Below are 24,563 nucleotides of genomic sequence, written 5' to 3'. Positions count from 1 at the left end.
ATCTGTTATCAGTGTCCTCTCAATCATCAGTACACTTCCTTTTCTGCATATCCACTCCCAACATACTAGTCAGATTTTCATCTTTTTTTCTCTGAATCACTATAGTAGCCTCTTAAGTGGTCTTTCTCCTCCCACTCTTGCACCTGAATGCTTCTCTTACCAATCACTGTACTCAATATGCTCTAGTTATGCTGAAATTCTGTCAATTATTAAAAGAAGGCAATATTATCCCCATATCACAACTTTTGTATCCTGCCTAGCCAAGAATATTTTCCTAAATCTTTGGCATACCTGGCTCCTTCTCCTATTGATTAAATCATTCTATGTATACTTTTGTTTAAATCTTGATTTGAACAAACATTTAAAAAATTTACTAGACAGTTGGGGGAAATCTGATATTAAATATGGTGCTGAGGGGGCAAAGTTAAGATGGCAGAGAAGTAGGGAGACCTGGGGCTTTCTTGTACCTGAACACAACTGTATTGAGGTCAGGTAATTTGGAACGCCAAGAAATATATCTGAAGATTTGAAGAAGTATTTGCATGGTTGGAAAAGAAAACATGGCAGGTGTGAGATGCCTGGGAAGGAACTGGGAGAGAAAAAAGCTGCTTTGCTGTGGAGGACAGAGAACCCCTTGCATAGGAAGAGAAAGGGGATAGAGATGATGAGAGGTTGTGGGACAGGGTTTGCACAAGAAGAAAACCTCTCAGACTATAGACTGAGGAGCTAGGAGAACTGATTTGGCAGTTGTTTTTGTTTTTGTTTTTTTGGAAATAGTGAATGTAGCTCAAACTCTGAACTTTGGAAGTGTTGAAATTTCACTGAAGGGGAACTGTAGCATGTGCTCCTGGAAAGAAGGAGGGCTCTGGCCCAGAAGCATACCCAAAGTGGTTTAGGGATCTCAGGGGTCACACTGTGAGAGCTATATCCCATTTCTGGAATACTTTTGGAAGGGGATATATTGACTCTCCAAAGACAAAAGACCCCATAGGTGCCAGCAAACACCCTTTCATTGGCAAGTGTCCAATGCACGTGCAGAAGGTGGCTAAACTAGCCTCTCCATTTTGTGTTGCCACACTATAGAATCCAGACACTGCACAGGTGGGGTACTGTTTTTCTGGGGCAATGGGCACTAGTAAGAGCACAGCGACTCTCTAATCTGGAGTAGGGAGCAGATCAAGGCAGTGCTGGTTCCTTTAAGATCTGGAGTTTTGAATCCCAGCAGCATTCCAAAGATAAAACACAGATTTGGAGTTTTAAATCCAAGATTCACCAGAGACAAATGCAGAAGAAGTGGGCTTCAGGCATCCTGATGGCTCTCACTTTTCTGTGAGGGCTTCCTGAAAAGCTCAGGCTGTGAGATCCCCTGTATAGAGACCAGAGAGTAGGGTGCCATTTTAGTCTTGATTCCAAACCAGCAGGACATCAGTGAGCAGCATAGTGGCCCCAGTGGAGGTGGAAGTTGCCTCTTATGCTTGGAAAGTGCTTTTCTTTTACTGGGACAGGACTGACTGTGAGCCAGCATGGTAAACCTCTCACCTAGAAGAACAATAAAGGCACTACTCTTCATGCACCAAGTCTATTGAACATATAGTACTCCCATATCATCTCCTTTAGTTACAGTGGAAATATGACCAGGCTGTATTACTTCTTCTCTTCTTCCTTTCTTCTCTCCTACATTTCTTTCTTTCTTTCTACTTTCTTCCCGTCCCCCCTTTGGAATCAGGCTTATAGTTTTTGTTTCTTAGTCTGTTTTTTTTCTCCATTTCCTTTTCTCTCTTTATGGATCAGTCTTCTTTTTCTATTTTCCATTTCTTAATTTTTTGCTCTTTATTTTTCCTTGGAATCAGCTTATGGTTTTTTTCAACTGTCTGTTTTTCCCTTTTTTTCACTTTTTCTTTTCTCTTATTTTTGAAACAGGGTTTTCTTGTCTCTTTTCATTTTCTCTCTTTCTTCCTTCCTTTATTTTTTTATAGGAATTTTAAACAAACAAATTGAAGTACACCTAGAAAAAGGTACAAACAGTCCACATTGCAAGGAAGGAGGAACTGTGCAGAGGACAGACCAGTGGGAAAGAGAGCCAAAAATACAACAGCAGAGTACACACAACATACACCCAGAAACACATCCTGAAGTGCCAAGTCCTGGACAGTGGATTACCACTTCATAATATAGCATTATTCTGAGGTGCAGAAATATAGCAAGCTTTCCTAACATGCAAAAGATAGAAACTTAGCCAAATTGACAAGATAAATAAACTCTCCCAAAAAGATAGGTCAGGAAGATATCACAGCAAAGTACATGCTCAAAGCAAATATGAAGAATATATGTGAACAAGAATTTAGAAAACAGTCATGAGACTAGTTGCTGGACTTGAAAAAAAACATAAAAGATACTAGAGAAATACTTGTTGCAGAGATAAAGACTGAAACACTAGTCAGCTGATATAAAAAATACTATAAACTGAGATGCAAAACAGATTCAATATAATCATGGCAAGGAATGAAGAAGCAGAAGAGAGTATAGATGATATAGAAGACAAAATGATGGAAAATAATGAAACTGAAGAGAAGAGGGGAAAAACCCTATTAGATAATGAAGGTAGACATAGGGAATTCAGTGATCCCATAAAGCAAAAAATGTATCTGTATCACAAAAGTCCCAGAAGAACACCAGGAAAAGGGGGTTGAAGGTTATTTGAGCAAATTATAGTTGAGAACTTCCTTAATCTGGGGAAAGAAACAGGCATTCATGTTCAAGAGGTACAGAAAGTTTCTCTCAAAATCAACAAAACAAGTCAACATCATGACATATTACAGTTGAACTAGCTAAATACAAAGATAAAGAAAAGAGAGAATTCTGAAATAAAAGTAGCTCAAGAGAAAAAGTGCTTAACATACAAGGGTAGACACATAAGGTTGACAGCAGACCTGTACATAGAGACCTGACAGGCCAGAAAAGACTGGCATGATATAATCAGTATGTTAAATGGTAAAAAATATGCAGCCAAGAATACTTAATCCAGCAAGGCTGTCACTCAGAATAGAAGGAAAGATAAAGAGTATCCAAGACAAACAAAGTAAAGAAGTTCATGAACACAAAACAAGTCCTACAAGAAATATTAAAGGGGAACTTTTGACTGGAAAGTGGGACCAAAAGTAACAAAAACTAGGCAGGAACAGAGATAACCGACAGGAACAGTGACTTTACAGGTAATCCAATGGTACTAAATTCTTATCTTTCAATAATTACTCTGAATGTAAATGGACTCAATGCTCCAATCAAAAGACATAGGATATCAGATGGATTAAAAAAAAAACCAAGATCCATTAAATATGCTGCTTACAAGAGACTCTCTTTAGAGCTAGACACCTCCAGATTGAAAGTGATGGGGTGAACAATATACGATACTAATGGACATCAAAAGAAAGCTGGAGTAGCCATCCTCATATCAGACAAACTAGATTTTAAAACAAAGATTTTAATAAGAGATGAAGGGCACTATACCATAGTAAAGGAGGTCTATACAAAAATAAGATATAGCAATTGTAAATATTTATGTCTCTTACTTGGGAGCAGACAAATATATAATCAATAAAAAAACTTAAAAGAAACACATAATAATACTACAATAATAGATGGGGATGTCAACAGCCCCCTCACAGCAATGGACAGATCATCTAAGCATAAGATCAACAAGGAAACAAAGGCTATGAATGACACACTGGACCAAATGGACTTCACAGATATATTCAGAGCATTTCATCCTAAAGCAGAAGAATATATAGTCTTTTCAACTGCACATGGAACATTCACCAGAATAAGTCACATACTGGTCATAAATCAGGAGTTCAACTGGTTCAAAATGATTGAGATAATACTATGTATATTTTCAGATCACAATGCTTAAAAACTTGAACTTAATCACAAGAAAAGTTTGGAAGAAACACAAATACATGAATGTTAGAAACATGCTACTGAAAAATGAGAGAGCCAACCAGGAAATTAAAGAAGAATTAAAAATATGTGAAATAAAAAAGAAAAAAAAAGAAAACATGACAGTTCAAAATCTTTGGGATGCAACAAAGGCTGTCCTACAAGGGAAGGATATACAGGCTTTTCTCAAGAGACAAGAAGGATCTTAAATACAAAACCTAAGCTTACACCTAAATGAGCTGGAAAAAAACAGCATATTAAAGCTAAGCTCAGCAAGAGAAGGGAAATAATAAAGATTAGAACAGAAATCAATGATATAACAGTTAAAAAAATAAAGTAGAACAGATCAACAACTGGTCCTTTGAAAGAATTAACAAAATTAATAAAGCCCTAGCCAGACTTATCAAAAATAAAAGAGAAATGACCCACCTAAATAAAATAATGAATGAAAGAGGAGAGATCACAACCAATACTGAAGAAATACAAACAATTGTAAGAGAATATTCTGAGCAATTATAGTCTAACAATTTAGGCACTCTGGAAGAAATGAACACATTCCCAGAAATATATAAATAACCAAAACTGAAACAGGAAGAAATAGAAAACCTGAACAGACCCATAAAAAGCAACAAAATTGAATCAGCACTCAAAAATCTCCCAAGAAACAAGAGTCCAGCCTGGATAGTTTCCAAGGGAATGTGATCAAACATTTAAGGAAGAATTAATACTTACTGTTTGTTTTAAAAGATTTTATTTATTTTTGGCAGAGAGAGAAAGAGAGCACAAGTCGGGGGGGGGGTGGCAGGCACAGGGAGAGGGAGAAGCAGGCTTCCTGGGGAGCCCGAAGTGGGGCTCAATCCCAGGACACTGGGAACATGACCTGAGCTGAAGGCAGATGCTTAACTGACTGAGCCACCCAGGAGCCCAAATATTTATTATTCTGAAACTGTTCCAATAAATATAAACAGAAGGGAAACATTGAAACTCTTTCTATGAGGCCACCATTACCTTGAACCAAAAACCAGACAAAGACCCCACTAAAAGGAGAATTAGAGATGAATACTCCCAATGAACATGGATGCAAAAATTCTCAACAAGATACTAGCTAATTGGATTCAAGAGTACAATAAAAGGATTATTCACCAAGACCAAGTGGGTTTTATTCTTGGGTTGCAGAGGTGGTTCAAAATCTGAGAATCAATCATCCTGATACATGACATTAATAAGATAAAAGATAAGAACCTCTTGATCCTCTCAATAGATGTAGAAAAACATATGACAAAATACAGCATCCTATCTTGATAAAAACTCTGAAAAAAGTAGGGATAGAGAGAATATACCTTAACATCATAAAGGTCATATATGAAAGAGCCACAGTTAACATCATCATCAGTGTGGAAAACCTGAAAACTTTTTCCCCTAAGGTCAGGAACATGACAGGGATGTCCACTCTCACCACTGTTGTTCAACATTGTACTGGAAGGTCTAGTGTCATCAGTCAGACAACAAAAAGAAATAAAAAGCATCCAAGTCAGCAAAGAAGTAGTCAAAATTTCACTCTTAATATGATACTCTGTAGAAAATCCAAAGATTCCACCAAAAAAATGATAGGACCATTACAGAAAGTCTGTTGCATTTCTATACACTAACAATGAACTACAAGGAAGAGAAATTGAGGAATGGATCCCATTTACAATTGTACCAAAAACCAGAAGATAGCTAGAAATAAACTTAACCAACGAGGTAAAAAAAAAAAAAATCTGTATTCTGAAAACTATAGTACTCTTATAAAGGAAATTGAGGAAGACGTAAAGAAATGGAAAAACATTTGATGCACATGGATTGGAAGAACAAATAAAGTTAAAATATCTAGAGTATTGAACATGTTCTACACATTAAATGTAATTCCTATCAAATAAGGCCATTATTTTTCACAGAGCTTGAACAAAGAATTCTGCAATCTGTATGGTACCAGAAAATACCCTAAATAGCCAAAGAAATGTTGAAAAAGAAAACCAAAGCTGGGGACACCGATATGGTTCAGTAGTAAAGTGTGTGCCATCAGATCAAATCATGATCCCAGGGTCCAGGATCGAGCTCCACATTAGGCTCCTTGCTCAGAGGGGAGCCTGATTCTCCCTCTGTCTGCTGTTCCCCCTGCTTGTACTCCCCACCCCTGACAAATAAATAAATAAAATCTTAAAAAAGTAAAAAGAAAACCAAAGCTGGAGGCATCACAATTATGGACTTCAAGATGTATTACAAAGCTGTAATCATCAAGACTATGGTACTGACACCAAAACAGATAGATAGATCTATGGAACAGAACAGAGAATCTAGGACCTAGGAATGAACTCTCAATTCTATGGACAATCAATCTTCGACAAAGCAGTAAAGAATATCCAATGGAAAAAAACAACAACAGTCTCTGCAGCAAGTGGTGTTGGGAAAATTAGACAGCCACATGCAGAACAATGAAACTAGATCATTTTCTTACACTATAAACAAAAATAAATTCAAAATGAATGAAAGACCAAAGTGTGAGATAGGAATCCATCAAAGTCCTATAGTAGAACACAGAGACCTCAGAGACAGCAACTTATTTCTGGACATGCCTCCACAAGCAAAGGAAATAAAATAAAATAAAAAATGAACTATTAGGACTTCATCAGAATAAAAAGCTTTTGCACACCAAGGGATACAATCAACACAACTATAAGGCAACCTAGGGAATGAGAGAAGATATTTGCAAATGACTTATGAGATAAAGGGCTGGTATCCAAATCTATAAGGAACTTAGGGGAATATACCTGGATATCTATCAAACCATTTTGAACATCCATGAAATCAGTCTGAGATGTAAAAGTATATATCTGGATCTCTACAAGCAGAAAAACAACTTCTCCTTGAAAGGTAGGATATGTAAAGTCATTAATGTAAAGGAAGATATAGGGAGACTAACAGAAGTGGGGTAGCCTCCATAAGCTGACTTCTGGAAAGTGATATAACATGGGAGTGTTATAACATGGGACCACAAAATCAGAACCTTTAGTAAGGGACTCAGTAAGACTGAGATTATTCCCTGCATCTTCTCAGACCACAATGCTTTGAAAGTGGAATTCAACAAGAAGAAGAAGTTTGGAAGTAATTCAAACACTTGAAGCTAAAGACCATCCTGCTCAAGAATGGGTGAACCAGGAAATTAAAGAAGAACTTAAACAATTCATGGAAACCAATGAGAATGAAAGCACATTGATCCAAAACTTATAGGCTACCACAAAGGCAGTCCTAGGAGGGAAATGCATAGCCATCCAAAACTCTACCAAAAAATTAGAAAAAAAAATAGCAAATGCACAAGCTTAACTTAAACCTGAAGGACCTGGAGAAAGTACAGCAAGTAAGGCATAAACCAAGCAAGAGGAGAGAAATAATAATGATTACAGCACAGTTCAATGAAATAGAAAACAGTGAAACAGTAGAACAGATCAAAGAAACTAGAAGATGGATCAAAGAAACTAGAAATTATAAGATTGATAAATCTCTGGCCAGAATTACCCAATAGAAAAGGGAAGGAGGCAAATTAGTAAATTCATGAGTGAAAGGGGAGAGATCATGACTAACACCAAGGAAATAGAAACAATTATTAGAAATAATTACCAGCAACTATATGCCAACAAATTAATCAATCTAGATAAATCAATGCACTCCTGGAAACATATAAACTACCAAAACTGAAACAGGAAGAAATTGAGAATCCAAACAGAACATTAACCAGCAAAGAAATTGAAGCAGTAATCAAAACTTCCCAAAAACCAAGAGCAAGACCAGTTGGCTTCCCAAGGGAATTTTACCAAATATTTAAAGAAGAAATCATACCTATTTTACTGAAGCCATTCCAAAAAATAGAAATAGAAGGAAAACTTGCAAACTCATTCTATGAGGACAGCATTACCCTGATCCAAAAACCAATTCTCAAAATGGAGAATTACAGATCAATATTCCAGATGAATATGCCTGTCCAAATATTCAATAAGATCATAGTCAATAGGACCGAACAGTATATTAAAATGATAATCCACCATGAGCAGGTGGGATTTATTCCTGGGATGCAAGGGTGATTCAATGTTCACAAGACAAACAACATGATAGAGCACATTAATAAAAGAAAAGACAAGAACCATGTAATCCTCTCAATTGATATTGAAAAAGCATTTGACAAAACACAACATCTTTCCTGATTAAAAGTATAAAGTACTTTTTTTCCTGATAAAAATATTCCCTGATTCAAAGTATAGGGATAGAGGGAATATACCACCATATCATAAAAGCCTACAGCAAATATCATTCATTATCTATGAAAAGCCTACGGCAAATATAATTCTCAATGGAGAAAAGCTGGGAGCTTTTTCCTTAAGGTCAGAAACACAACCGTCATGCCCATTATCACCATTATTGTTCAGCTAATTACTGGAGGTCCTTACCTCAGCAATCAGACAACAAAAAGAAATAAAATGTACTCAAATAGACAAGAAAGATGTCAATCTCTCTTCACAGGTGATGTGATATCTTACATGGAAAACACAAAAAACTCCACCCCCAAGTTGTTAGAATTCATACAGCAATTCAGCAACATGGCAGAATACAAAATCAATGCACAGAAATCAGTTGTATTTCTATATATTAAAATGTAACTGAAGAAAGAGTAATTAGGGAATTGATTCTATTTACAATAGCACCCAAAACCATAATATATCTAGGAATAAACCTAACCAAAGAGGTAAAGAATGTATACACTGGAAACTACAGAACCCTTATGAAAGAAATGGAGGAAGACAAAGAGAGATGGAAAAACATTCCATGCTTGTGAATTGGAAGAATAAACATTGTTAAAAATGTCTATGCTTCCCAGAGAAATCTACACTTTCAGGGCAATCCTTATCAAAATATCATTTTTCACCATACACAAAGACAAACTCAAAATGGATGAAAGACCTCAATGTGAGACAGGAATCCATCAAAATCCTGGAATAGAACATAGGCAGTAACCTTTTTGACATTGGCTACAGCAACTTCTTTCAAGACACACCTCTAAAGGCAAGGGAAACAAAAGCAGAAATGAGGTTTTGGGCTTTGTCAAGACTAAAAACTTCTGCACAGCAAAGGAAACGGTCAACCAAAGAGGCAATTGATGGAATGGGAGAAGATATTTGCAAACGACATTACATATGAAGGAGTGGTATCCAAAATGTACAAAGGACTTATCAAACTCACCACTCCCCCCCCCCAAATTATCTAGTCAAGAAATGGCCAGAAGACATGTACAGACACTTCTCCAAAGATGTAGAAATAGATAGCAACAAATGAATAAATGTTTAACATCACTAGCCATCAGGGGAATAGAAATGAAAACCTCAATGAGATACCACCCAGCATAATCTCTTCCAGTTCCGTCCATGTTGCTACAAAAATTGGGTATTCATCTTTTCTGATGGAGGCATAATACTCCATAGTGTATATGGACCACATCTTCCTTATCCATTCGTCCATTGAAGGGCATCTTGGTTCTTTCCACAGTTTGGCGACCGTGGCCATTGCTGCTATAAACATTGGGTACAGATGGCCCTTCTTTTCACTACATCTGTATCTTTGGGGTAAATACCCAGTAGTGCAATTGCAGGGTCATAGGGCAGCTCTGTTTTTAATTTCTTGAGGAATCTCCACACTGTTTTCCAAAGAGGCTGCACCAACTTACATTCCCAAAAACAGTGGAAGAGGGTTCCCCTTTCTCCACATCCCCTCCAATACATGTTGTTTCCTGTCTTGCTAATTTTGGCCATTCTAACTGGTGTAAGGTGATATCTCAATGTGGTTTTAATTTGAATCTCCCTGATGGCTATTGATGATGAACATTTTTTCGTGTGTCTGATAGCCATTTGTATGTCTTGATTGGAGAAGTGTCTGTTCATATCTTCTGCCCATTTTTTGATATGGTTGTCTGTTTTGTGTGTGTTGAGTTTGAGGAGTTCTTTATAGATCCTAGATATCAACCTTTTGTCTGTACTGTCATTTTCAAATATCTTCTCCCATTCCGTGGGTTGCGTCTTTGTTTTCTTGACTGTTTCCTTTGCTGTGCAGAAACTTTTGATTTTGATGAAGTCCCAAGTTTATTTTCGCTTTTGTTTCCTTTGCCTTTGGAGACATATCTTGAAAGAAGTTGCTGTGGCTGATATCGAAGAGATTACTGCCTATGTTCTCCTCTAGGATCCTGATGGACTCCTGTCTCATGTTGAGGTCTTGTATCCATTTTGAGTTTATCTTTGTGTACGGTGTAAGAGAAGGGTCGAGTGTCATTCTTCTACATAGAGCTATCTAGTTTTCCCAGCACCATTTATTGAAGAGACTGTCTTTTTTCCACTGTATATTTTTTCCTGTTTTGTTGAAGATTATTTGCCCATAGAGTTGACGGTCCATATCTGGGCTCTCTACTCTGCTGCACTGGTCTATGTGTCTGAGATACCACCTTACACCAGTTAGAATGGTAAAAAATTTACAAGCCAGAAAACCACAAATGTTGGCACAGATGTGGAGTAAGGAGAACCCCCTTACACTCTTGGTGGGAATGAAACCTGCTACAGCCACTCTGGAAAACAGTATGGAGGTTCCTCAAGACATTAAAAATAGAGTTACCCTGTGACCCAGAAATTGAACCACTAGGTATTTACCCCAAAGATACAGGTATAGTGAAAGAAGAGGTACATGCACCCCAATGTTCATAGCAGCAATGTCCACAATAGCTAAACTATGGAAGGAGCTGAGATGTCCTCAACAGATAAGTGAATAAAGATGTTGTGGTTTGTATATGCAATATAATGTTACTCAGCCATCAGAAAGGATGAATACCCACCATTTTTGTTGGAATGGATGTTATTGAAGGAGATTATACTAAGTGAAATTAGTCAAGCGGAGAAAGACAGTTATCATATGGCTTCACTCATAATGTGGAATATAAGGAATAGTGCAGAGGGCCACGGGAGAATGGAGGGAAAATAGAATTAGAAGAAATCAGAGAAGGAAGAAAAACCATGAGAGATTCTGGACTCCATAAAACAATCTGAGTTTTACAGAAGGGAGGAGAGTGGGGGGATGGGTATCTGGTGATGGGTATTGAGGAAGGCACATGTTGTCATGAACATTGGGTGTTATGTGTGACTAATGAATCATTGGACACTACATAAGAAAATAATGATGTAGTACATGTCGGCTAGCTGAACATAAAAAAAAGATAACTTATGAAACTCAACAGCCAAAAATCAAATAACTCAGGCAATGAATGGGCAGAAGATATGGACTGACATTCCTTCAAAGAAGACATACTTGGTTAATAGACACATAAAAAAAAAATATTCAACATCATTCGTCATGAGGAAAATGCAAATCAAACCATAATGAGATATCACCTCACACTGGTCAGAATTGCTAAAATTAACAACTCAAGAAACAATAAACATCAGCATGGATGTGTGGAAAGGGGGATACTCTTCCACTCTTTGTGGAATGCAAACTGGTGCAAAACTGTCTGCAAAACAGTATAGAGGTTCCTCAAAATCTTAAAAATAAATCTACTTTATGAACCAGCTATTGCACTACTAGGTATTTATCTAAAGAATGCAAAATAGTGATCCAAAATGACATATGCATCCCAGTGTTTATAGCAGCATTGTCCATAGTAGCCAAACAATGGGAAAAGCCGAGATGTCCATCAAGATATGAGTGAATAAATAAGAGTTTACACACACAGACACAGACACAGACACACACACACAGAGGAATACTACTCAGTCATCAAAAAGAATGAAATCTTACCATTTGGGACAACTTGGATAGAACTAGAGTGTAATATACCAAGCAAACTGAGTCAGTCAGTCAAAGATAAATACCATATGATTTCACTTATGTTTGGAAATTAGGAAACAAAACAGAGGAACATAGTGGAAGGGTAGGAAAAATAAAATAAGATAAATACAGAGAGAGAGAAAACTATAATAGACTCTTCATTATAGGGCTGAAACTGAATGTTGCTGGAGGGGAGGTGGATGGGGGGGTGGGATAATTGGGAGAATTAGGGCACTTGTTATGAGCGCTAGGTGATATACAACTAATGAATCATTAACCTGAAACTAATGAATCTACCCTGAACCTAATAATAATACAAAATGACAAATTTGAATTAAAAAAAGAAAAAATTTAAAAGAAATATGATATTGATATTATGGAAAACTGATATCAGGAATTTTTTTTAAAGATTTTATTTATTTATCTGACAGACAGAGATCACAAGTAGGCAGAGAGGCAGGCAGAGAGAGAGAGGAGGAAGCAGGCTCTCCACAGAGCAGAGAGCCAGATGCGGGGCTTGATCCCAGGACCCCGGGATCATGGCTGAGCTGAAGGCAGAGGCTTTAACCCACTGAGCCACCCAGGCGCCCCGATATCAGGAATTTTAATGTGATAGTAATCTTGTGCATATTTTAAAAATTCTTTATCTTTTAAAAATATATTTTGAAGTATTTGACTATGATGATGGTGTCTGAATCTGTTCCAAAATATTACTGGGGAGAATGGAGGAGTCAGTAGGGATGTGAAAATACAAGATTGGCCATATACTGATAGAATTGTTAAAGTCGGGTGAAGAGTACCTGACAGTACAGTAAACTATCCCACTTTTACATTTTGAAATTTTTAGGTTAAATACTTAATATATATTTATACATGTATGTACGTATATACACACATGCATGCACATGCATACACATGCACACACATGTGTGTAATCAACCTTCACTGTACATGAAAGAGAAGCAAAGAAAACATCAATAAGAAGAGTGTCACAGGAATATTGTGACAATGCAGCCTGGAAAATGATCACCTTCTCAGAACCTCAGGGCACAGCATCTAGAATTCTGGTTTCTTCTATACAAATCCTAATACAGCAAATGTAATGCAGTGCATGTTTGCGAGAAAGGAAGGCCTCTTTCTTATCCGTGGTGTCCACAACTCAATTCTGAGCTGGAGATTATTGGGGAGAAGGAGTTTCCAAAGCAGGATGTACAAACTAATAACTGAGAATCTACACCTAGCCCATAGGCAGGTTTCTTTGAGTCCATGGTGCTGTAATATTTTTAAATTTTATGCCAGCATTCAAAACCTCAGACATTTCACATAAAATATTGCTTTTCTTGTTTTCCTTAAAAAATGGGAAAATTTGGTAATGCTTAGTTGGATTTGAGTGAAAATTCTCTTTTAGATGGGGCAGTGCCCTCCAGTTTGGCACAATCTCCATCAGGTCTGCTTTACTTTTTCTTTCTTTCTTTCTTTCTTTCTTTCTTTCTTTCTTTCTTTCTTTCTTTCTTTCTTTCTTTCTTTCTTTCCTTCCTTCCTTCCTTCCTTCCTTCCTTCCTTCCTTCCTTCCTTCCTTCCTTTCTTTCTTTCTTTCTTTCTTTCTTTCTTTCTTTCTTTCTTTTTTTCTTTCTTTTTAAAATTGCTTTCAGCTCAGGTCATGATCTCAGGGTCCTGGGATCGAGTCCCACATTGGGCTCTCTGCTCAGCGGGAAGCCTGCTCCCCCCCCCTCTCTGCCTGCCTCTCCATCTACTTGTGATCTCTCTCTGTCAAATAAATAAATAAAATCTTTTAAAAAATTTCTTTTCAGTGTACAAGAATTCATTGTTTATGCACCATACCCAGTGCTCCATGCAACATGTGCCCTTCATACTATCAAACACCAGGCTCACCCTCCTTCCCACCCCCCGCCCCTTCAAAACCCTCAGATTGTTTTTCAGAGTCCATAGTCTCTCATGGTTCATCTCCCCCTCCAATTTCCCTCAACTCCCTTCTCCTCTCCATCTCCCCATGTCCTCTTTTTTTTTTTTTTTTAATATGCACCTTTTTCTTTCTAGTGAACAAAGGTATGCTATAGGTTAGTGGATTGTGCCTAGCTCCAAAAGCCTACTTTAATTTGACTTACTTTAAATTGCCTTTGTGCTTTCTAATACTCAGTAAAACCTGTGGGAATCTGGTATGAAGGGAGGGAGTGATATCTTAGTTCCTTAATCTTAGCACAAGTGTTATTACTTCCCTATTAGAAAGACCCATGAGTGTTCAATGGGGATAATGCCTATTCAGAAGACACCAGAATTAGTATTTTCCTACATTGGTTTTATAAAAGCTACATTTGAGTAGGAACAAGACATAAGGGTAAAATCCATTAATGAAACCTGTGTCCATGAGTATAAGTGGGTCAGTCTTTATTTCAAGACTTTCTTCTCTTCCTATCTCTCACAGACTCTGTGTATGTGTGTGTGCTGAGAATGAGGTGGAGGTGTGCAGACCTGTATGGATTCTGCGGTGGGCTTTCAGGTAGGAGCTCTTGGTGTAAACTTTGTTGCATCCTGCAAAATCACATTGGTGAATCTGTCTTCTCTTTAACTCAAGAGACTCCTCTCCCTGCATTAAAGTCATTGCTGATGGTCTGAGCAAAGAAAGAAAAATAGCACCAAAGAACGGTTTTACTATGGAAGCTAAATAAATGGCCTTACACACAGTGGGATCACCTCATACATAGATTTAATGTATGCAAATTTAATAGTTGATCTTCAAGAGAAGAAATAATTCAATTAGTTCAAGCAATTCCCTCAACTAGGCCATTCTTCTCAGTAGGGGCAGATCCCAGGAGGTGGTAATGTTACCTTGGGTGGTTTCTGTTCCCAGTGTGAGCATTCCACTCTAACAGGAATCAATTTTGTGTTTACATAAATGTATTTTTTCATACTACATAGTTGTTAAAAGGCAATAGAACTACTTGATTAGTTCTAAGATTGGAAGCAAAGAATGCTGTAAACTTACAGAGAGAAACAGTATGCAACTGTACTTAATGTGAAATTAATAGATTTTCAAGGGCAAAATTGGTGGTCTAGACAATTAGAATGTAACTCTGTCATAACATGCATGTTCGTGCACATGTGTGCATACAAACTCACACCTTCACTTGCAATGCAATTTACCTATCCATGTTTTTTGCTTTTTAATTTTTTTATGTTATGTTAGTCACCATAGAGTACATAATTAATTTTTGATGCAATGTTCCAAGAATCATTGTTTCTGTATAACACCCAGTGCTCCATGCAACATATGCCCTCCTGAATACTCATCATTGGGCTAACACGTCACCCACCACCATCCCCTCTAAAATCCTCAGTTTGTTTCCCAGAGTCCATGGTCTCTCATGGTTCCTCTCTCCCTCTGATTCTCCCTCTTTATTTTTCCCTTCCTTCTCCTAATGGCTTATATTCCAGAAATAAGTGAAACCATATGAAAATTGTCCTTCTCTGCTTGACTTATTTCACTTAGCATAATCTCCTCCAGTTCCATTCATATTGATACAAATGATGGATATTCATCCTTTCTGATGGCTGAGGAATATTCCATTGTATATATGAACCACATCTTCTTTATCCATTCATCTGTTGAAGGGCACCTCAGCTCCTTCCACAGTTTGGCTATTGTGGACACTGCTGCTATGAACATTGGGGTGCATGTGCCCCTTCTATTTACTACATCTGTATCTTTGGGGTAGATACCCAGTGGTGCAATTTCTGGGTCATAGGGTTTTTACTACATCTGTATCTTTGGGGTAGATACTGTCATAGGTTTTTACTACATCTGTATCTTTGGGGTAGATACCCAGTGGTGCAATTTCTGGGTCATAGGGTAGCTCTATTGGTAAACTTTTGAGGAACTTCCACACTGTTTTCCAAAGTGAATGTACCAACTTGCATTCCCACCAACAGTGTAAGAGGGTTTCCTTTCTTCACAACCTCTCCAACATTTCTCATTTCTTGCCTTGTTAATTTTTTCCCTTTCTAATGGTGTAGGGTGGTATTTCTCCTTGATTTGAATTTCCCTGAAAGTTAATGGTGTTCAAAATTTTTAATGTTTGTTAGCCACTTCTATGTATTCTTTGGAGAAGTGTCTGTTCATGACTTCTGACCATTTTTTGACTAGATTATTATTTTCTTTTGGTTTTTTTGGGGTGTTCAGTTTAAAATGTTCTTTATAGATCATGAATACCTTGCCTTTTATCTTGTAGTGTGATTTGAAAATATCTTCTTTCATTCTGTGGGTTGCCTCTTTGTTTTGTTGACTGTCTCCTTTGCTGTGCAGTTCTTTATCTTGATGAAGCCCAAAAGTTCATTTTTTGTTTCCCTTGACTTTAGAGACCTGCTTTTAAAAAAATATATTTATTTTTTAAATTTCTTTTCAGTGTTCCAGAATTCATTGTTTATGCACCACACTCAGTGCTCCATACAATACGTGTCCTCCACAATACCCACCACAAGGCTCACCCAACATCTTTTGCCTCCCAAACCCTCAGTTAGTTCCTCCCCTTCCCCTCCCAAACCCTCAGTTCCTCAGAGTCCAGAGTCTCTCATGGTTTGTCTCTCCCTCCAATTTCTGCCAACTCCCTTCTACTCTCCATCTCCCCATGTCCTCTGTGTTATTCCTTATGCTCCACTAATAAGTGAAACCATATGATAATTGACTCTCTCTGCTTGACTTATTTCACTCAGTGTAATCTCTTCCAGTCCCGTCCACGTTGATACAAAAGTTGGGTATTCATCCTTTCTGATGGAAGCATAGTACTCCATAGTATATATGGACCACATCTTCTTTATCTATTTGTCTGTTGAAGGGTATCTATTTTTGTCCCCACAGTTTGGCGATTGTGGCCATTGCTGCTATGAACATTGGGGTACAGATGGCCCTTCTTTTCACTACATCTGTATCTTTGGGGTAAATACCTACTAGTGCAAATGCAGGATCATAAGGAAGCTCTATTTTTAATTTCTTAAGGAATCTCCACACTTAAGACCTGTCTTGAAGGAAGTTTCTGTGGTCAGTGTTGAAGAGGTTACTACCTATGTTCTCTTCTAGGGTTTTGATGGATTCCTGTCTCACATTGAGGTCTTTCATCCATTTTGAGTTTATCTTTGTATATCGTGTAAGAGAATGGTCCACTTTTTTTAAATTTTTTTTTAATTTTTAATTTTTTATTTTTTATAAACATATATTTTTATCCCCAGGGGTACAGGTCTGTGAAGTGAGAATGGTCCACTTTAATTCTTCTCTATATTGCCATCAGATTTTCCCAGCAGCATTTATTGAAGAGACTCTTTTTTCCATTGGATATTTTCTCCTGCTTTGTCAAAGATTATTTGACATAGAGTTGAGAGTCCATATCTGGGCTCTCTCTTCTGTTCCATTGGTTTATGTGTCTGTTTTCGTACCAAGCTGTCTTGGTGATCACAGCTTTGCAATAGAGCTTGAAATCGTGCAATGTGATGCCCCCAGCTTTATTTTACTTTTTCAACACTCCCTTGGAGACTGGGGTCTTTTCTGGTTCTATACAAATATTAAGATTTTTTTTTATAGTATGTTGAAAAGTACCATTGGTATTTTGATCAGGATGGTGTTGAAAGTATAGATTGCTTTGGGCAGCATATACATTTTGACAATGTTGATTTTTCAGATCCATAAGCATGGAATGTTTTTCCATTTTCTTGTGTCTCCTTCAGTTTCCTTCATGAGTTTTCTGTAGTTCCTAGAGTATAGAAGGTTTCCCTCTTTGGTTTAGGTTCATTCCAAGGTATCTTAAGGTTTTTGGTGCTATTTTAAATGGAGTTGATTCCCTAATTTCTCTTTCCAAAGTTACATTGTTAGTATATAGGAAAGCAATTGATTTCTGTGCATTGCTTTTGTATTCTGCCACATTACTGAATTGCTGTTTGATTTCCAGTAATTTGAGGGTGGAGTCTTTTGTGTTTTCCACATAAAGTATCATGTCATCTACAAAAAGGGAATTTGACTTCTTCTTTTTTTTTTTTTTATCAACTTGAGTACATTTATTTCTTTTTATGGTCTGATTGCTGTTGGTTGAAATTCTGGTACTATGTTGAAAAATAGTGGCAAGAGTGGGCATCCTTGTCATGTTCTTGATCTTAAGGGAAATTCTCTTAGCTTTTCCCCCATTGAGAATGATAATCACTGTAGGCTTTTCATTGATGGTTTTTATGAAATTGAGGGAAGTTCCCTCTATCCCTACACTCAAGAATTTTAATCAGGAAGGGATGCTGTATTATGTCAAATGCTTTTTTTGGCATCAATTAAGAGGACCATGTGGTTCTTTTATTTCCTCTTACTAACCTGTCCTATCACATTGATTGATTTGTGCATGTTGAACCATTATTGCATCCTGGGGATAAATATCAGCTTGTTATGGTGCATAATCATTTTACTGTACTGTTGGATCCTATTTAGCTAGGATCTTGTTGAGAATTTTGGCATCCATACTCATCAGGGATATATTGGTCGGAAATTCTCCTTTTTGATGGGATATTTACCTGGTTTTTGGATCAAGGTAATGTTGGCCTCAAGGAAGTTTTCCTTCTGTTTCTGTTTTTTGAAACAGCTTCAGGAGAGTAGATATTATTTCTTCTTTGAATGTTTGGTAGAATTCCCTAGGGAACCCATCAGGCCTGGAATCTTGCTTTTTGGGAAGTTTTTGATCATTACTTCCATCTTGTTACTGGCTATTGGTCTATTCAGCTTGTCAATTTCTTCCTGATTCAGTCTTGATAGTTTATAGGTTTCCAGGAAGGCATCAATTTCTTCCAGGTTGATTAATTTATGAGCATATAATTGTTGATAATAATTTATGATTACTATTTCCATTTCTTTGGTGTTAGGTGTGATCTCTCCCCTTTTATTCATAATTTTATTAATTTGGGTCCTTTTTCTTGCCTTGTGGATAAGTCTTGCCAGTGGTTTATCAATCTTATTAATTCTTTCAAAGAAGTAGCTTCTAGTTTCATTGGTCTGCTCTACTGTAGTTCTGGTTTTTATTCATTGATCTCTGCTCTAATCTTAATTATTTCTCTTCTCATGTGTGGCTCAGGCTTTATTTGCTCTTCTTTCTCCAGTTCTTTAAAGTGAAGAGTTAATTTGTGTATTTGAGATTTTTCTATTTTTTTGAGTGAGGTTTGGCTGGCTTTGTATTTCCCCTTCAGGACAGTCTTTGCTGTATCCCATAGGTTTGGGGCCCATGTGCTTTCATTTCTTATTGGTTTCCATCAATTTTTTAAGTTCTTCTTTGGTTTCCTGGTTGACCCAAACATTCCTGAGCAGGATGGTTTTTAGCTTCTCAGAGTTTGAATTTCTTTCAAACTTCTTCTTATGATTGAGTTCCAGTTTCAAAGCATTGTAGTCTGAGAATATGTAGGCAATTATTGCAGTATTTTGTTATCAGTTGAGACCTGATTTGTGACCCAGAATGTAGTCTATTATGGACAGAGTTCCATGTGTGTTTGAGAAGAATAAATATTCTGTTGTTTTAGGGTGGAATATTCTATATTTACCTATGAGGTCCATCTCATCCAGTGTGTCATTCAAAGTTCTTGTTTCTTTGTTAATTTTCTGCTCAAATGGTCTGTCCATTACTAAGAATGGAGTTTTGAGGTCTCCTACTATTAACATACTATTATCAGTATGTCTCTTCATTTTGGTTAACAGTTGGCTTATGTAGTTGGCTGCTGCCATGCTGGGAGCATAGATATTTACAATTTTTAGATCCTTTTTTTGTTTATACCCTTTAAGAATGATATAGTATCCTTCTATATTTCTAACCACAGTCTTTAGCCTAAAATCTAATTTGTCTGACATGAGAATTGGTACCCCGGCTTTCTTTTGCCATCTGTTGGCATGAAATATGGTTCTCCATCCTTTCACTTTCAGTATGGATGTGTCTTTAGGTTCAAAATTAATCTCTTGTAGACAGCATATGGTTGGGTCATGTCTTTTAATGCAATCTACCACCTTGTGTTTTTTCGTGGGAGCATTTCAGCCATTCATTGAGAGTGATTAATGAAAAATATTATTTTATTGTTGTCATGTTACCTGTGATAAGTCTTTGTTTCTATAGAGAGTAAATTTCTGTTCTATGTCACTCTTGAGGTCTTTCTCCTTTTGTAGAACTCCCCTTAATATTTCTTGCAGGGCCAGCTTGGCAGTCACATATTCTCTCAGTGTCTCCCAGTCTTGGAAGCTCCTTGTCTCTCCCTCCACTCTGAATGGCAGTCTTTCTGGATAAAGTGTCCTTAGCTGTTGTTCTTCTCATTTAGTAAACTGAATATGTCTTGCCAGCCCTTTCTGGCTTGCCATGTCTCTGTGGATAGGTCCGACTTTATTCTGATGTTCTTCTCTCTGTATGTAAGAAATCTCCTCCCCCTTGCCACTTTCAGATTGTTTCCTTGGATCTATAATTTACAAATTGTACTATGATATGATGTGGCATTGCTCTGTTCTCACTGATCTTGAATGGGGTCCTCTCTTGCCTCTTGGACACAAATGCTTGTTTCCTTCCCCAGATTAGGGAAGTTCTCGGCTAGACTTGCTCAAATAAATCTTCTAGACCTCCCTCTCTCTCCAACCCCTCAGGGATCCCAATAATCCTGATACTGGAATGTTTCATTAAGTCACTAATCATTTTCATTTTGATTCCTTGGTTTTTAATTTGTTTTTCTTATGCCTACTTGGTTTCCTTCTTTTCTATCATCTTACTCTCTATCTCACTAACTCATTCTTATGCCTTGTTTACCCTAGCAGTCTGCGTATCCACTATAGACCCAATTTCATTAACAGCATTTTTAAGTTCAACCTGATCAGATCTCACATCTGCCCTTAGAGATTCTATATTGTCATTAATATTTTTCTCAAGCCTAGATATTGACTTCATAATTGTTACTCTGAAGTCTATTTCTGACATCTTGGTTATATCCATATCCATTTGTTCCGTGGCAGAGGTCACAGTCTCTTGTTCTTCCTTTTTTGGGGGTTCCTCCTTTTAGTCCTTCTGTTGAAGGGTGGTTGGGAGAATGTACAGAGTCCAAATCATTGACCACAATCCAAGCAAGATGCACATGTTTTATAGGGCTCATAGGGTTGTTGGCTTCTTGTTCTTCCACCCTATCTTCTGGAGGAAGGGCCTGCTACACTGTTACTCAGACATTCCTATTTGAGCAGAATTGCCCTGCCCCCTGTGGAGCAGTATAAACTGGTTTTGGGGGGCTTTTGTTCTCTGGTGGTTTTCCTTGGTGGCTTTCTGCATCACTTCCAAGAGTCAGAGCAGAAGTGACCATATACAGGGGCACCTGGGTGGTTCAGTGGGTTAGGGACTCTGCCTTTGACTCAGGTTATGATCTCGGGGTCCTGGGATTGAGTACGGCATCAGGCTCTGCTCCATGAGGAGCCTGCTTCCTCCTCTCTCTTTCTCTGCCTTCCTCTCTGCCTACTTGTGATCTCTGTCTGTCGAATGAATAAATAAAATCTTAAAAAAAAAAAAAGTGACCATATACAAACCTGTGTCTCAGAACAGAGAGATTGCAGTCTGATCTTCACTGAGCTCTACAGGTTACACTCTTTCCATTTCTGTCTGTGCTGCTATATCCACAGGATTCTGGGTTGTGCACCCAAGAGCTGAACTCCACCCCTCACACTCAGGGCTGGGCATATCTCTGTCCTTTGTGCTTTTAAAACTGCAAGCTGTTTCCAGTTCACACGTGTGCTCCTATAGCTCCAGGTTTCAGTCTTTGGGGCTGTCCTAAAGTTCTTTCCCCTCTGCTAATGGTTTTTAAATCTGTGCCCAGTCTCCACTGTGGGACACATTTTTGTTCCTGTGTTATTTCACCTTCCTGGCACCAGTGCTTATGGCAGCTCCCTCCCCCTTCCATTTATCTTCTGATATCTGCCAGTGGAATCATGGCTCCCACTTCATACCTCAAGACTGACCACTGGAGATATTCTGTTTGTAAAGATCCAGATCTATCTTGTTATATCTCAGGCTGATTTTGTGGTTATTCAGAATGGTCTGGTAGATATACATCTCAATTCAGCAGACCGGTTGATATAGGGTCCCCTACTCCTCCACCATCTTTTCACTGATCTACCTATATTTTGTTATCCTTAAATGCTTACTATTGTGTCTGAGAATTTGTTTCACTTCTGCCACAGACACACACATGATTATAAAGACAGACCTGAAATAAAGACAAAAGCTACTCACTCTTGCTGTAGTCCCTGAATACCTTGTAAAGCCGAAAATCCACTCTCAATTGCACTCTCCTCACTGTCACTTGGGATATCCAGTGAAGACAAGGAGGTGGTGTCAATTTTAACTAAATGTAAAGAAAAAGAGCAGTGTGGGCTACAAATATATATGCCTCTGTGATCATTTTCAGGATTCCCAGTTTGCCCCACAATGAGAAGTAGCAACAAGATAGAGAAATAAAGAAAAGTCAAGGATGAAAGAAGTGTGTTTTTATGAAATGAAGAGAAGAACATTTAAAATTTTCAGCATAGCTAAAATTCCTTTGAGGGAAGGTAATAGGAGCATTCTGGTACCACTGGAATGAGCTTCTCTAGGATAGCTGAGTTAAGTAGGATAGGGCCTGAGTATGATTTAATTTTCTATCTCTAGCCTCCACAACAAGGGTGTCCTGACATGTCTGGCTCAATTTGTGTTTGTTGAGTTGAACTTTCTAAATAGTTTACTGACTGTCCAAAGATCAATGCCTAGGTTCACTTCAGAAATGAGGATATCTCTTTTGGTTTTTGTGCCCCCAAATGGAAATGGGTTAATTAGATGAAACACATACCTACTACCTAGTAGGTGCTTGACTCATATTGGCATCTTTCCCTTTCAGCTATTTTGGGAGAAGCCCACAAATATTTATTGTCAATCACTGTTGTTTCAGATTCCCACCAAAACTCAATCAAATGGTCACCTGTCTCCTATATCTAGTTAAAGCTTCAAAATTTCTATATAGGAGAAGCTTAAGCATGGCAATAAGGTTGTGGTGGGGGGAGTGGAACATTTTGCTATTGCAGTTATCTCCATACTCTGATTGTATGTACACTAAAATGTCTTAAGCATACATTTCTGTGTATGTGTGTCTCTGCATACATGTGTGCACATATGTTACAAATGTCCTAGTATACTAAAATTTTGTATACATTGTGAAAAATAAAAGTAACATGTAAAGGGTGAGAAAATAGAAGTAGAAACGTTGATACTTTCTTTTTGTGCTCCGACTGTTTTGTGTGCATTCCTCATTCACCCACATCCCAACCAAGGTGTAAGCATCCATTTTGGAGACTATTGGGCTAATGGTTTTAGTTTAAAATTACACTGAAATATTTGAAACTTATTTTGTTTATTCAGAGTGGCTCTGGATGACTGAGGGATATTATGGGGGCAATTCAAAGCCCTGTAAAATTATTGCTTAGTGTTATCACTACCTTGATATCAGCAAATTCTCAGGGAATTGTATTTTCTCATTTCCTTTTTGTTCGTCTTTCTCTTTCTATATGGGAACTGATACTGAAATTTTAATTAACCCCTCAGGGAAATCTCAAAGACAAGACTTTGTCATAAACACTTAGCATTATCACAATTAACCACTAGTAGATTATTTTTTAAAATATTTTATTTATTTATTTGACAGAGAGAAAGAGATCACAAGTAGGCAGAGAAGGAGGCACAGGTGGAGGGGGGAAGCAGGTTCCCTGCTGAGCAGAAAGCCTGATGTGGGGCTCAATCCCAGGACCCTGGGATCATAACCTGAGCCAAAGGCAGAGGCTTAACCCACTGAGCCACCCAGGTGCCCTAGATTATCATTTTTATTCAGAGAAAATACTACAGAGTCTCAACAGTTCGATGCTTAGTATGTTGTTTTTCAGTCTCCTACATTTGGTGATGATGGAATGATTACAAGGCATTAAATTTCAATGAGAAAAGTGTTAGAAAGTGTTTTTTATACTGAGCTAAGATCTCATTTTTAGTCATTTCCATCCACATATCTCCCTTTGTCTTTTAAATTCATGCTAAATATTTATCAGCTCCTTTTTAGACATGCATTTGAAATCTCTCACCATCCTAACTCTCTCTTTTGATTATATTCCAATTTCCCAATGTCCTTCCTAAGGCACAACATACAAAACTGATTTTAATTCTACAGCTGTGGTGAAGCTAAAGATTTTGAACCACATCATACAATTGTCTTTGATCATTTCCAATGACAAACTAAAGTAGACACATCTCCATGATGGGAACTGGGTGGCTGGGAGATAGTGGTGAAAGAGGGACTTAATTTATTCCTTTCTGAATTCTGAACTTATTTTTAAGATTAAATAAAAAGGAAGATTATAGCATATGAACTCTCTCCTGTACATATTTTAAAGTTTGTTTATCAAATTATTTGTTGCATGACAACTACTATCTACCATTGTGTTAACTTCTCTGAAGATGCACAAAAGGAAATAAGAGATTTTGTCCTTGAGAAATTTATAATTCATTTGGGAAGAATGTCCATATACATGTAACACAGGCAAATAAAAAAAGTAAAATGGAGTGTGATAGATGCCAAATGGAGGGGAGCACAGGGAAGATGGCAATATTTCAAAGAAAACTATTTTACCTGTAGGGAAGAGAAAAGATATGGTATTGGGAGAGGCAGGTGGTAAG

At 37.5% G+C, this 24,563-nt stretch overlaps 1 protein-coding gene across 1 annotated transcript in view; it reads right to left on the bottom strand.

Annotated features, from left to right (window-relative positions):
- Positions 1–24,563, bottom strand: part of KLF8 (KLF transcription factor 8) — an 84,905-nt gene that overhangs the window by 22,303 nt on the left and 38,039 nt on the right. The window contains exons 3-4 of the mRNA XM_059158415.1: positions 22,104–22,215; positions 14,320–14,459 (exon numbers count right to left, since the gene is read on the bottom strand). Of these exons, the coding sequence (XP_059014398.1) occupies positions 14,320–14,459; positions 22,104–22,215 (252 nt within the window). The remainder of the gene's footprint in view (positions 1–14,319; positions 14,460–22,103; positions 22,216–24,563) is intronic.

This window comes from Mustela lutreola, chromosome X (genome assembly GCF_030435805.1).
Source record: "Mustela lutreola isolate mMusLut2 chromosome X, mMusLut2.pri, whole genome shotgun sequence".
Taxonomy (NCBI): Eukaryota; Metazoa; Chordata; class Mammalia; order Carnivora; family Mustelidae; genus Mustela; species Mustela lutreola.
Note: the sequence above shows the minus strand (reverse complement) of the source record. Positions and strands in the feature narration are given on the sequence as shown.